The 14,781-nt window shown below is 52.8% G+C and overlaps 1 protein-coding gene across 1 annotated transcript in view; it reads right to left on the bottom strand.

Moving 5' to 3' along the window:
• Nucleotides 1-12,997, bottom strand: part of LOC147091052 (uncharacterized) — a 30,956-nt gene extending 17,959 nt beyond the window's left edge. Inside the window, exons 1-7 of the mRNA XM_085977503.1 lie at nt 12,675-12,997; nt 12,373-12,421; nt 9,552-9,620; nt 8,396-8,467; nt 5,955-6,073; nt 2,355-2,427; nt 1,938-2,103 (exon numbers count right to left, since the gene is read on the bottom strand). Of these exons, the coding sequence (XP_085833629.1) occupies nt 1,938-2,103; nt 2,355-2,427; nt 5,955-6,073; nt 8,396-8,467; nt 9,552-9,620; nt 12,373-12,390 (517 nt within the window). The 5' untranslated portion in view covers nt 12,391-12,421; nt 12,675-12,997. The remainder of the gene's footprint in view (nt 1-1,937; nt 2,104-2,354; nt 2,428-5,954; nt 6,074-8,395; nt 8,468-9,551; nt 9,621-12,372; nt 12,422-12,674) is intronic.
• Nucleotides 12,998-14,781: the final 1,784 nt, after the last annotated feature.

Here is a 14,781-nt window from a genome sequence, read left to right as displayed (position 1 = left end):
CCCAGGAGTGTTGATGGGACAGTGTAGAGGGAGCTTTACTCTGTATCTAACCCGTGCTGTACCTGCCCCAGGAGTGTTGATGGGACAGTGTAGAGGGAGCTTTACTCTGTATCTAACCCGTGCTGTACCTGCCCTGGGAGTGTTTGATGGGACAGTGTACATGGAGCTTTACTCTGTATCTAACCCGCGCTGTACCTGCCCTGGGAGTGTTTGATGGGACAGTGTAGAGGGAGCTTTACTCTGTATCTAACCTGTGCTGTACCTGCCCTGGGAGTGTTTGATGGGACAGTGTAGAGGGAGCTTTACTCTGTATCTAACCCGTGCTGTACCTGCCCTGGGAATGTTTGATGGGACAGTGTAGAGGGAGCTTTACTCTGTATCTAACCCGTGCTGTACCTGCCCTGGGAGTGTTTGATGGGACAGTGTAGAGGGAGCTTTACTCTGCATCTAACCTGTGCTGTACCTGCCCTGGGAGTGTTTGATGGGACAGTGTAGAGGGAGCTTTACTCTGTATCTAACCCGTGCTGTACTTGCCCTGGGAGTGTTTGATGGGACAGTGTAGAGTGAGCTTTACTCTGTATCTAACCCGTGCTGTACCTGCCCTGGGAGTGTTTGATGGGACAGTGTAGAGGAAGCTTTACTCTGTATCTAACCCGTGCTGTGCCTGCCCTGGGAGTGTTTGATGGGACAGTGTAGAGGGAGCTTTACTCTGTATCTAACCTGTGCTGTACCTGCCCTGGGAGTGTTTGATGGGATAGTGTAGAGGGAGCTTTACTCTGTATCTAACCCGTGCTGTACCTGCCCTGGGAGTGTTTGACGGGACAGTGTAGAGGGAGCTTTACTCTGTATCTAACCCGTGCTGTACCTGCCCTGGGAGTGTTTGATGGGACAGTGTAGAGGGAGCTTTACTCTGTATCTAACCCGTGCTGTACCTGCCCTGGGAGTGTTTGATGGGACAGTGTAGAGGGAACTTTACTCTGTATCTAACCCGTGCTGTACCTGCCCCAGGAGTGTTGATGGGACAGTGTAGAGGGAACTTTACTCCGTATCTAACCCGTGCTGTACCTGCCCTGGGAGTGTTTGATGGGACAGTGTAGAGGGAGCTTTACTCTGTATCTAACCCATGCTGTACCAGCCCTGGGAGTGTTTGATGGGACAGTGTAGAGGGAACTTTACTCTGTATCTAACCTGTGTTGTACCTGCCCTGGGAGTGTTTGCTGGGACAGTGTGGAGGGAGCTTTACTCTGTATCTAACCAGTGCTGTACCTGCCCTGGGAGTGTTTGATGGGACAGTGTAGAGGGAGCTTTACTCTGTATCTAGCCCGTGCTGTACCTGCCCTGGGAGTGTTTGATGCGACAGTGTAGAGGGAGCTTTACTCTGTCTCTAACCCGTGCTGTACCTGCCCTGGGAGTGTTTGATGGGACAGTGTAGAGGGAGCTTTACTCTGTATCTAACCCGTGCTGTACCTGCCCTGGGAGTGTTTGATTGGGACAGTGTAGAGGGAGCTTTACTCTGTATCTAACCCCGTGCTGTACCTGCCCTGGGAGTGTTTGATTGGGACAGTGTAGAGGGAGCTTTACTCTGTATCTAACCTGTGCTGTACCTGCCCTGGGAGTGTTTGATGGGACAGTGCAGAGGGAGCTTTACTCTCTCTAACTCATGCTGTACCTGCCCTGGGAGTGTTTGATGGGACAGTGTAAGGGAGCTTTACTCTGTATCTAACCCGTGCTGTACCTGTCCTGGGAGTGTTTGATGGGACAGTGTAAGGGAGCTTTACTCTGTATCTAACCTGTGCTGTACCTGCCCTGGGAGTGTTTGATGGGACCGTGAAATACCGGGCTGTTGCTTGGGAACCAAAGCCCAGTGATGTGATTTAACAGACCCGCCTGCGGTCTTGGGTTAGGGCCCCCTCGATTCCGCCCGACCGAAGACGTACCGTTCTGGTGCCACTGCAATGTGGAGTTCAGCTTCAAAGGGCTGTCCTTGGCTGCCCAGTCGCCGCTGGTCGCTTTAACGAGACGCTCATGGTTGGATCGGATCCACACGTACGGGCACTGGTACTTGGCGTAACCGGCCAAGAGGAAGAGGGTGCAGTTCAGTTCCTGTTAGAAACAGGCGTTGCATTAGGCAGGCTCAGCGCACGATGCGAAGCACCGACGCAAACATTAATGAGAACGCAGTGAGTGAGGTCAAGTAAAAGGAGAGTGCAGCCATGTTAGATCAATGTAGCGCCACTCTCCCGAAACCTGTTGTATCTGCAGCAAAGGAGAGCGCAGCCGTGTTAGATCAATATAGCGCCACTCTCCCGAAACCTGCTGTATCTGCAGCAAAGGAGAATCCCTCCGTTACTTACTGGCAGTGCTATTTCTCGATCACACGGAGAGGCTGGAGGCAGCCCCACATCTATGTGTCCACAACCACTCATCCTGAGAAAGAAAGGAAAAGAAATTATCAAAAGGAGAGGGAAAAAGGGAGAGCGTAGGAAGGAGGATAAGAATGCAGGAAGGAAGGAAGGAGGGAGTGAAGGAAGAAAGGAAGGAGTGAAGGAAGGAAGGAAGGGAGGAAGGAGGGAAGGAGGGCATGAAGGAAGGTGGGAGTGAAGAGGGGAAGGGAGGAGGGAAGGAAGGAGGGAATGAAGGAAGGTGGGAGTGAAGAGGGGAAGGAAGGAGGGAAGGAAGGAGGGAAGGAGGGCGTGAAGGAATGTGGGAGTGAAGAGGGGAAGGAAGGAGGGAAGGAAGGAAGGAAGGAGGGAAGGAGGGCGTGAAGGAAGGTGGGAGTGAAGAGGGGAAGGAAGGAGGGAAGGAAGGAAGGAAGGAGGGAAGGAGGGAAGGAGGGCGTGAAGGAAGGTGGGAGTGAAGAGGGGAAGGAAGGAGGGAAGGAGGGAAGGAAGGAGGGAAGGAGGGCGTGAAGGAAGGTGGGAGTGAAGAGGGGAAGGAAGGAGGGAAGGAAGGAAGGAAGGAGGGAAGGAGGGAAGGAGGGCGTGAAGGAAGGTGGGAGTGAAGAGGGGAAGGAAGGAGGGAAGGAAGGAAGGAAGGAGGGAATGAAGGAAGGTGGGAGTGAAGAGGGGAAGGAAGGAGGGAAGGAAGGAGGGAAGGAGGGAAGGAGGGAAGGAGGGCGTGAAGGAAGGTGGGAGTGAAGAGGGGAAGGAAGGAGGGAAGGAAGGAAGGAAGGAGGGAATGAAGGAAGGTGGGAGTGAAGAGGGGAAGGAAGGAGGGAAGGAAGGAGGGAAGGAGGGAAGGAGGGCATGAAGGAAGGTGGGAGTGAAGAGGGGAAGGAAGGAGGGAAGGAAGGAGGGAAGGAGGGCATGAAGGAAGGTGGGAGTGAAGCGGGGAAGGAAGGAGGGAAGGAAGGAAGGAAGGAGGGAAGGAGGGAAGGAGGGCGTGAAGGAAGGTGGGAGTGAAGAGGGGAAGGAAGGAGGGAAGGAAGGAGGGAAGGAGGGTGTGAAGGAAGGTGGGAGTGAAGCGGGGAAGGAAGGAGGGAAGGAAGGAAGGAGTTAAGGAAGGAGGGAAGGAGGGCGTGAAGGAAGGTGGGAGTGAAGAGGGGAAGGAAGGAAGGAAGGAGTGAAGGAAGGAAGGAGGGAAGGAGGGAAGGAGGGCGTGAAGGAAGGTGGGAGTGAAGAGGGGAAGGAAGGAGGGAAGGAAGGAAGGAAGGAGGGAAGGAAGGAAGGGAGGGAAGAAGGATGGAATGAAGGTGTGAAGGAAGAAGGGAAGGCGGAAGGAGAGAAGGAAAGAATTAATTACAAGCACAGTCACTGGTGTTATAGAGGCAAACGCAGCAACCAATTTCCACAGAACAAGATCCCCAAACCAGCAATAACCAGTTGACCAGTTGAAGTGTTTCCCGTGATGTTGGTTGAGGATCAAATGTTGGCCCAGGACACTGGGAGAACTCCCTGCTCCGCTTCCAATATTGCCATGAGATCTGGGTGTCCTCGTGCAAGAAACACAGAAAGTTAGCCTGCAGGTACCGCAAGCAATAAGGAAGGCCAATGGAATGTTGGCCTTTATTACAGGGGGGTTGGAGTATAAGAGTGAGGAAGTCTTGCTACAATTGTACAGGGCCTTGGTGAGACCACACCTGGAGTACTGGGCACAGTTCTGGTCTCCTTCTCTAAGGAAGGATATACTTGCCTTGGAGGCGGTGCAACGAAGGTTCACTAGATTGATTCCTGAGATGAGAGGGCTGTCCTATGAGGAGAGATTGTGTCGATTGGGCCGATACTCTCTGGAGTTTAGAAGAAATGAGAGGTGATCTCATTGAAAACATACAAGATTCTGAGGGGGATTGACAGGGTAGATGCTGAGAGGTTGTTTCCCCTGGCTGGAGAGTCTAGAACTAGGGGTCACAGTCTCAGGATAAGGGGTCGGCCATTTAAGACTGAGATGAGGAATTTCTTCACTCAGAGGGTGGTGAATCTTTGAAAATTCTCTGCCCAGAGGGACTGTGAATGCTGAGTCTTTGAGTATATTCAAGGCTGGAGGATCGATAGATTTTTGGACTCTAGGGGAATCGAGGGACATGGGGATCGGGCCGGGAAAAGTGGAGTTGAGGTCAAAGATCAGCCATGATCTTATTGAATGGCGGAGCAGGCTCGAGGGGCTGAATGGCCAACTCCTGCTCCTATTTCTGATGTTCTTATGTTCTCTATCCACCTGAATGGCCAGGCTGGGATTCAGTTTAGCATCCCCATCCCATCCAAAAGATGGATAGAGGCGGAATAGGAGATGATGGGGGGAGAGAGAAGGCGGATCCAGCACAGCTATGCGTTCCCCAGATAAGTCATTAGTACTGCTGGGCGACTGCCTGGGAGAAACGAGCCCCACTCCGTGTTTGGGTGTTCCCGTGAGGAGTGACGCTTGTAGGGAACGCTGGCTGAGGAACGAGGTCCTGAACTCATGCGGGGAAGTTCAATGGCGTCAGTTTTCCCTTGATATGAGCTGGTCCACCCAACAGGACTAGCCAGTGACATGAATCAGTCATTCATGAAAGAAAGATTTATGAAATAATTACTGAGTGGCCTCCCGGGTGGCGCTGTCCAGGGAGAGTATAAATACTCGAGCGCGGGCCCAGCTTGCGCAGGACATTCTTTAACAGGAACTAGTGAAGGGACACAACTAGACCTCCATGTTGTAAAGCAGTTGATTAAAGCTTTAACGCTTAGACAAAGTGCCTAGTAGTTTTCTTACGTCAGCCAGAAAGAGGAGAAAAACCCCACGTGAATGAGGGAGAGTGGGATTTAGGGATAGGGAAATCCTGGGACTCCGCACTGTGGCCACCTGCTCGGGGGGGGCAAGCCCGAACTCAACTGCACCAACTGAAACGCAGGGCAGGGGCCGGCAACACCTTTTTATTCGTTCCTGGATGTGGGCAAGGCCGAGCATTTATTGCCCATCCCCTAATTGCCCTTGAGAAGGTGGTGGTGAGCCGCATTCTTGAACCGCTGCAGCCCGTGTGGTGAAGGTGCTCCCACAGTACTGTTAGGGAGGGAGTTCCAGGATTTTGACCCAGCGACGATGAAGGATCAGCCGATATATTTCCAAGTCGGGATGGCGTGTGTGACTTGGAAGGGAACTTGGGAGGTGGTGGTGTTCCCATGCGCCTGCTGCCCTGGTCCTTCTAGAGGTCGCAGGTTTGGGAGGTGCTGCCGAAGAAGCCTTGGCAAGTTGCTGCAGTGCATCTTGTAGATGGTACACACTGCAGCCACGGTACGCCGGTGGTGGAGGGAGTGAATGTTTAAGGTGGTGGATGGGGTGCCAATCAACAGCGGGAAAGAGGAAAGGTTAAGGGTTCAGGTAGATTCTGATGCCAGAGCTCCCGTCCGACACATGAGCTGGTTTTCTCTGTCGCGGGTCTTCGGTAATTGTTCTCACTGATCGCGAGCTCGCTGGCGGGTTTCCTGCCGTCTGCCGGTCAACGCCCTACGGGGTGGGGGTGGTGGAAACGGCGTCGTTACCTCTTCTGTGATCGCAGCGACGTCAGGAGAGATCGGTCATCGTAGGGTAGCTCGCCAACTCCGAAACCCTCGCTGGGAGAATTAATCAGGCTCCCGGGAAAACTAGCCGACTGCCAGCTCTGAAGAGAAACAGATAGGAAGAGATATAGCGTTCAGAGAGAGATAGAAATGTCAGCACAGCAGGAGGCCTTTCTGCCCATTGTGCATGGCCTCAAATAACGTAGAACGTACAGCACAGAAACAGGCCATTGGGCCCAGTTGGTCCATGCCACACCAGCCTCCTCCCACCCGACTTCACCTAACGATTTGGACAGGTTGGGTGATTGGGCAGATGCAGTATAATGTGGATAAATGCGAGGTTATCCACGTCGGTGGCAAAAACAGGAAGGCAGATTATTATCTGAACGGCAATAGATTGGGAGAAGGGGAAGTGCAACGAGACCTGGGTGTCCTTGTGCACCAGACGCTGAAGGTAAGCGTGCAGGTGCAGCAGGCGGTTAAGAAGGCAAATGGTATGTTGGCCTTCATAGCGAGAGGGTTCGAGTACAGGAGCAAGGATGTCTTGCTGCAGTTGTACAGGGCCTTGGTGAGACCACATCTTGAGTATTGTGTGCAGTTTTGGTCGCCTTATCTGAGGAAGGATGTTCTTGCCGTGGAGGGAGTGCAGCGAAGATTCACCAGACTGATACCTGGGATGGCAGGAATGACATATGAGGAGAGATTGGGTTGATTGGGCTTATATTCGCTAGAGTTTAGAAGAATGAGAGGGGATCTCATTGAAACTTATAAAAATTCTAACAGGACTAGACAGACTAGATGCTGGAAGGATGTTCCCGATGGCGGAGGAGTCCAGAACCAGAGGTCACAGTCTAAGGGGTAAGCCATTTAGGACTGAGATGAGGTGGAATTTCTTCACCCAGAGAGTGGTGAACCTGTGGAATTTCTGCCACACAGGGCAGTTGAGGCCAATTCATTAAATATATTCAAGAAGGGATATATTTCTTGAGTCTCAAGGGATATGGGGAGAAAGCAGGGACAGGGTACTGAATTTGGATGATCAGCCATGATCTCATTAAATGGCGGAGCAGGCTCAAGGGGCCGAATGGCCTACTCCTGCTCCTATCTTCTATGTTTCTATGTTGCTGACCCTATCAGCATAACCTTCTAATTGGTATAAAACACTGTTTAGGTCAGTGAGAAACTGCTGAAATACATTTCACATCCAACCCTTACAGCTAGCAGACAGAGTCCCAACAGTTCATTAGGAAAAAACAGACCTAGGTCCATCTGATTCACCTTCTACCATCCTGGTAGTCGTGGGATACAACGATAATGGAGTTGTCGACTCATCGTGGTGATCAACCTCTATCAATTAGATAGCGGTGGAGAGCTTTGGTAACCATAGGTCCAAAGTCACCTGTTCCTCCCAAGCACGCTGCACTTCCATCCCATCAGTCTGGGTTTTGGACTTGAACCCAGGTCCAAGGCCAGAATCTAACCCACTGAACATCTAGTTCTTCCAAATGGGCTCAATCGTTCTCACCCAATGTCCACCCACAATTACTTATCGACCGGGGGCCACCGAGTAGTCATCAGGGGCAGATATCCTACAACAAGAACAACATCACCTTGCATTTATATAGCATAGTGAAACATCCCCCCAAGACGCTTCACAGGAGCGATTATCAAACAAAATGTGACACCCAGCCACATAAGGTGATATTAGGGCAGGTGACCAAAAACTTGGTCAAAGAGGTAGAATTTAAGGAGAGTCTTAAAGGAGCAGAGAGAGGCGGAGAGGTTTAGGGAGGGAATTCCAGAGCTTAGGGCCCAGGCAGCTGAAGGCACAGCCACCAATAGTGGAGCGATTATAATCTGGAATTCGCAAAAGGGCAGAATCGGAGGAGCGCAGAGATCTCGGGTGGGGGGGGGGTGGTTGTAGGGCTGGAGGAGGTTACAGAGGTAGGGAAGGGCGAGGCCATGGAGGGATTTGAAAACAATGATGAGGATTTTCCTGGCTGTGTTTCCCCCCACCAGCTTAGCCCAAGGACACTGTCGTTAATTGTGGAATCCCAACGGCTACTGCGGCCGAGATCAGCGAGCACAGCACAGGCCAGCAATTAAACTTGGGACCTTCTGCTTTGTACGGTCTCATTCTACACCGGCACCTTTGCCCACTAGGGAATGCTCCTGAAGCTCAGTGAGAAGAATAGGACTTCTACGCCGTGCCAAGGCTGCAGGGCTACTTACTGACATGAGCAGCCTGCGGGTGGTGCTGTCCAGGGAGAGTATAAATACTCGGGCACGGGCCCAGCTTGTGCAGGACATTCTTAACAGGAACTAGTGAAGGACACAACTAGACCTCCATGTTGTAAAACAGTTGATTGAAGCTTTGTTTACCGCTTAGACCAAGTGCCTAGTAGTTTTCTTATGTCACTTACCACATCCTCGTTCACCACGGTTAGCAGCAGCTCCTCGCGGCCCCGCAGCCATGGCTGGAAGTAGCGGAAACCCTGAGGGAGAGATCAGGAGAAAACATGGCAGCCGTCACTGGAATGGCTGGGCAGGCCCGCGATTTTCCACAACATTAGCTCTCTGTCGCACCTGGACTGTAAGGTCTGACAGCAGCCTCGCCTCTGAGTCAGAAGGTTTGTGGGTCCCCACTCCAGAGACTTGAGCACAAAATCGAGGCTGACACTCCCAGGGCAGTGCTGAGGGAGCGCCGCACTGTCGGAGGGGCAGTACTGAGGGAGTGCCGCACTGTCGGAGGGGCAGTACTGAGTGAGTGCTGCACTGTCGGAGGGGCAGTACTGAGGGAGCACCGCACTGTCGGAGGGGCAGTACTGAGGGCGTGCTGCACTGTCAGAGGGGCAGTACTGAGGGAGTGCCGCACTGTCGGAGGGGCAGTGCTGAGGGAGCACCGCACTGTCGGAGGGGCAGTACTGAGGGAGCGCCGCATTGTCAGAGGGTCAGTACTGAGGGAGCGCCGCACTGTCGGAGGGGCAGTACTGAGGGAGCGCTGCACTGTCGGAGGGGCAGTACTGAGGGATTACCGCACTGTCGGAGGGGCAGTACTGAGGGAGTGCCGCACTGTCGGAGGGGCAGTACTGAGGGAGCGCCGCACTGTGGGAGGGGCAGTACTGAGGGAGCGCCGCACTGTCGGAGGTGCCGTCTTTCGGATGCGACGTTAAACCGAGGCCCCGTCTGCTCTCTCAGGTGGACGTAAAAGATCCCATGGCACTTTTTCAAAGAAAAGCTGGGGTGTTCTCCCCAGTGTCCTGGGGCCAATATTTATCCCTCAATCAACATCGCTAAAACAGATGATCTGGTCATTATTACATTGCTGTTTGTGGGAGCTTGCTGTGCGCAAATTGGCTGCCATATTTCCTAGGACGATCAGCCATGAGCTTATTGAAAGGCAGAGCAGGTTCAAGGGACCATACGGCCTATTTCCCATGTTCTTATATTCAACATTACAACAGCGACTACACTTAAAAAAAGCACTTTATTGGCTGTAAAGCGATTTAGGACGATCCGAGGCTGTGAAAAGTGCTGGAGAAATGAAAATTCTTTCTTTCTCCCGACCGCCCCCCTTACCTGCAGCGATCCCAGGACCACCAAGTCTCCGAGAAACTCCTGAAGCTTCTTCAGTTCCTTTGTCTTGTCCTAGAAACAATGCATAGGAATCTAATTAATAGGATTACAACCTATTAACTTTGGGAGTGGAACAGCAGGCAATTGAGCAGCGACAACCCTGGAATTCCAACTGGACATCCTCCACGGAGCTCAGGGGCCCGATCTTGCCAGTCCTGGGGAGGCGGGACTGCCGGGAAAATGGCAGAATCTGGGGGGGCGGGTGCCTATCCCGCTCCCAACCCGCCTCCGTGCCATCTTGCCAGGAGGCGGGTCGCCGATCCGCGCCGGGTCCCGTCTCCTGGGAGGCGGGAAGGGGATGACAGCCACTTAACTGCCTGTTAACAAGTAGTTAACAGGCAGATAAGAGGATTAGCCCCATTTTGCCCACACAAGCGCGGGCTTCCCGAAGGCTGCGAAACCCCGCCAGGGTCACCGAGGCGAGCAGTGGGTCTGCGGGGGTCGGAGGGGTGCAAAAGTGCGCTGTGAAGGTAAGTGATGGGTGCAAGTGTGGAGAGGCGAGTATGTGAGGTAAGTGGACAGTGTTAGAAAAAGTTTAACTTTGTTTCTTCCTGCAGGCTTCAATCGGTGGGTATGCGGAGAGTTTCGCACCTCCGCGGTAGAGGTGACAGATGGCCGCTGCATTCTCCAATGCAGCAACCATCTAATTTCTGCAAAAGAGAGAGGTTTGATGAGGTCTTGAATTCAAGAACTCATCAAACTACAGAGAATCTTTGACAGATGAAACGTCGTACGCTGACGTTCTCTGCAACCGGCTTCCCCTTAATTGGCCTGCTGAGCCCGCTGGGCGGGCTTAACAAGGTCAATCAAGGGAAAATAGCGCGGGTTGGCCAGAAGTCAATGGGGGCGGGACTGAAACCCGACAAGTGGGAGTCCCGCCTCCAAAAGCGACTCACTGGCAAAATCCAGCCCAAAGTCTCCATCCCCAAGCCATACAGAGCACAATGCTTCCTTGCCCTGTTGTGTGCCAAGCTAGCTGGTCTCAGCTGGGTGGCAATAGGGGTGTTATAATAGGCTTCATTCAGCAGTACTGGGGCGGGTGCTGCACTGTCGGAGGTGCCGCCTTTCAGATGAGATGTTAAACCAAGGCCCCATCTGCCCTCTCAGGTGGACGTACAAGGAAAGCAAGACTTGCATTTCTATAGCGCCTTTCACTGCCACAGGTTGTCCCAAAGCACTTTACAACCAATGAAGTACTTATTTAAAATGTAGTCACTGTTGTAATGTGGGAAACGCGGCAGCCAATTTGCGCACAGCAAGCTCCTACAATCAGCACTGTGACAATGACCTGATAATCTGGTTTTTTTCAGTGATGTTGAGGGATAAATATTGGCTAGGGCACCAGGGATAGCTTCCCTGCTCTTCCTCGAAATAGTGCCATAGGATCTTCTACGTCCACCTGAGGGGGCAGACAGCCTCGGTTTAACGTCTCATCCGAAAGACGGCCCCTCCGACAGTGCGGCGCTCCCTCAATACTGCCCCTCCGACAGTGCGGCGCTCCCTCAGTACTGCCCCTCCGACAGTGCGGCGCCCCCTCAGTACTGCCCCTCCGACAGTGCGGCGCCCCCTCAGTACTGCCCCTCCGACAGTGCGGCGCTCCCTCAGTACTGCCCCTCCGACAGTGCGGCGCTCCCTCAGTACTGCCCCTCCGACAGTGCGGCGCTCCCTCAGTACTGCCCCTCCGACAGTGCGGCGCTCCCTCAGTACTGCCCCTCCGACAGTGCGGCGCTCCCTCAGTACTGCCCCTCCGACAGTGCGGCGCTCCCTCAGTACTGCCCCTCCGACAGTGCCGCGCTCCCTCAGTACTGCCCCTCCGACAGTGCGGCTCTCACTCAGTACTGCCCCTCCGACAGTGCGGCGCTCCCTCAGTACTGCCCCTCCGACAGTGCGGCACTCCCTCAGTACTGCCCCTCCGACAGTGCGGCGCTCCCTCAGTACTGCCCCTCCGACAGTGCGGCGCTCCCTCAGTACTGCCCCTCCGACAGTGCGGCTCTCACTCAGTACTGCCCCTCCGACAGTGCGGCACTCCCTCAGTACTGCCCCTCCGACAGTGCGGCGCTCCCTCAGTACTGCCCCTCCGACAGTGCAGCGCTCCCTCAGTACTGCCCCTCGCACAGTGCGGCGCTCCCTCAGTACTGCCCCTCCGACAGTGCGGTACTCCCTCAGTACTGCCCCTCCGACAGTGCGGCTCTCACTCAGTACTGCCCCTCCGACAGTGCGGCTCTCACTCAGTACTGCCCCTCCGACAGTGCGGCGCTCCCTCAGTACTGCCCCTCCGACAGTGCGGCACTCCCTCAGTACCGCACTGCGTGTGTCAGCCTAGCTTTTTGTGCTCAAGTCTCTAAAGTGGGACTTGAACCTACAACCTTCTGGCTCCGAGGCGAGGGTGCTATCCACTGAGCCACGACTGGCACTGTTTCAAACTCACGGTCCCATGGCACTATTTCGAAGAAGAGCAGGGGAGTTCTCCCCAGTGTGCTGGCCAATATTTATCCCTCAACCAACATCACTAAATGAGATGATCTGGTCATTTATCTCATTGCACGTTGTGGGAGCTTGCTGTGTGCAAATTGGCTGCCGCCTTTCCGACATTACAACAGCAACGCTTCAAAAAGTGCTTAGTTAGCTGTAAATTGGGACCTCCTGAGGTTGTGAACGGTGCTGTATAAATGCAGAACCTTTGGGAGAACACCAGAGAGAGAAAACAAGATGTTAAATTATCAGCTACAAACACAGCATCACAGCGATCATAAAAATCACATACCTCTGTTGTTGAGCTCATGTTAATCGTTCCCGACAAATTGCAATGCAGCCTGTGGGGGTAAGGTGGAAAATTAAGAACTGTCGGAGGAAAAAAAATATATATATTTCAGTTTGAAAGAGAATCATATACTGAAAACAATTTTCAAATTGCAGTTTTTAAATTGTCTGTGCCTTTTTCGATGCTAGCTTTGTTTATTTCTATTGCAATTTGTCCAAAAATGTATAATTAATGATCTATTACTAGTTTTGCTCCAATTGTCATTTAGTCTCTGCTCACTCAGCAATATTATCATGAAACCTTACTTCTAATATAATGAATGCATCAAATGGACATTAATTCTGCTGGATTTGTGCTTTGCAAAAGAATAATAATTGCTGAATTAAAAGAATGAGGGAGGAGGGGAGAGTGGGTGGGAAATGCCAGTGAAAAGGATGAGGGTTTCTCCTAGCAACTACGCCCCGTCTCCCCTGGCAACTGGGCCCCGTCTCCCCTAGCAACCAGATCCAGGCCCGCTGGAGTGGGGCCTCGCCGACGAGAGCTGCAGGTGCCGCAGGATGGGCCCGGTTCAACTAAATGTGATGCTGCTGGGCGCCACAGCGCCCCACTGTGTTGGGAAGACCACATTGCTGCTTTTTTTTTTGCACCTCTTTCCATCACCAATAATAAAAGGAAGCACAACCAATAAAACTGTAACTTTAACAAAAGCTTTTAAAAGGAAACTGAGCTTGGCCTTGTCCTCAGTCTGATATTTCTTCTCTTAGGCAGTCCCTCGGAACCGAGGATGACTTGCTTCCACACTAAGAATGAGTTCTCAGGTGACGGATGAGTCCAATGCGGGACCTGCAGTCTCTGTCACAGGTGGGGCAGACGGTGGTTGAAGGGGCGGGTGGGTGGGGTGCTTGGGTTGACGCACGCTCCTTGCTTCCGCTTGCTCCCGGCGGAGAGACTCGAGGTGTTCGGCGCCTTCCCGGATGTTTCTCCTCCACTTTGTGCAGTCTTGGGCCAGGGATTCCCAGGTGTCGGTGGGGATGTTTTTTCAAGGAGGCTTTGAGGGTGTCCTTGAAGCGTTTCCTCTGCCCACCTGGGGCTCTCTTGCCGTGCCGGAGCTCCGAGTAGAGCGCTTGTTTTGGGAGTCTCGTATCGGGCATGCGGGCAATGTGACCCGTCCATCGGAGCTGATTGAGCGCGGTCAAAGCTTCGATGCTGGGGATGTTGGCCTGAGCGAGAACACTGACGTTGGTGCGCCTATCCTGCCAATGGATTGGCAGGGTCTTGCGGAGGCAGCGTTGGTGGTACCTCTCCAGTGCTTTGAGGTGCCTGCTGTACATGGTCCATGTCTCTGAGGCATACAGCAGGGCGGGTATCGCTGCTGCTCTGTAGACCATGAGCTTAATCATAATCATATTGTCATTGTTAGTGCACAAGTGCAGTACAATGAAATGTAGGCTTGCGGCTCCCGAGAGTGTACATTTAGATTAAGACATTTAAACATTCAACATTCATTTGGCTTGTAATACATTAACATAAACATAACCATAATAAAGTGCATTGGCAGATGTGCAGGCTTTAGGGTTTATTTGTGGAGTTCAGTAGGATGACAGCCCTGGGAAAGAAGCTGTTCCTAAATCTGGTCGTACGGGTGCGAATGCATCTGTAACATCTCCCAGATGGCAGGAGGGTGAACAGACTGTGGCTGGGGTGGGTAGGGTCTTTGATGAAGGTCCGTGACCTCCGTAAACAGCGTTTCTGGTATATGTGCTCTATGGTGTTTAGTGCCGGGCTTGAGGTCCTGGTCTTCAAACACTCTCTTCCTCAGGCGACCGAAGGCTGCACTGGCACACTGAAGGCGGTGTTGGACTTCGTCGTCGACGTCTGCCCTTGTTGACAGTAGGCTCCCGAGGTATGGAAAGTGGTCCACATTGTCCAAGGCCTTGTCGTGGATTTTGATAATCGGGGGGCAGTACTGTGTGGCGGGGGCAGGTTGGTAGAGGACCTTTGTCTTACGGATGATTAGAGTAAGGCCCATGCTCTCGTACGCTTCGGTGAAGGTGTTGACGATGGTTTGGAGTTCGACCTCCGAGGGATATTTATCCCTTAATCGACATCACTAAAAAAAAAACAGATGATCCGGTCATTATCGCACTGCTGCTTGTGGGAGCTTGCTGTGCGCAAGTTGGCTGCCACATTTCCTACATTACCCGGACTCCAAGGGTTGAGTTACGAGCAGAGATTACACAAACTAGGGTTGTATTCCCTAGAACTTAGAGGGTTAAGGGGGTGCCCTGATCGAAGCTTTCCAGCTATTAAGGGAATGGATAGGGTAGAGAGAGCGAATCTATTGCCACGATAGCAAAATACTTACTGCGGATGCTGGAAATCCGAAATAACAACAGAAAACGCTGGAAAAAC

This window comes from Somniosus microcephalus, unplaced genomic scaffold, assembly GCF_052327205.1.
Source record: "Somniosus microcephalus isolate GS21.2 unplaced genomic scaffold, FLI_Smic_1.0 unresolved_chr4, whole genome shotgun sequence".
NCBI classification, from domain to species: domain Eukaryota; kingdom Metazoa; phylum Chordata; class Chondrichthyes; order Squaliformes; family Somniosidae; genus Somniosus; species Somniosus microcephalus.
The sequence above is the reverse complement of the archived record's forward strand: the minus strand, read 5'-3'. Positions and strand labels throughout refer to the sequence as shown.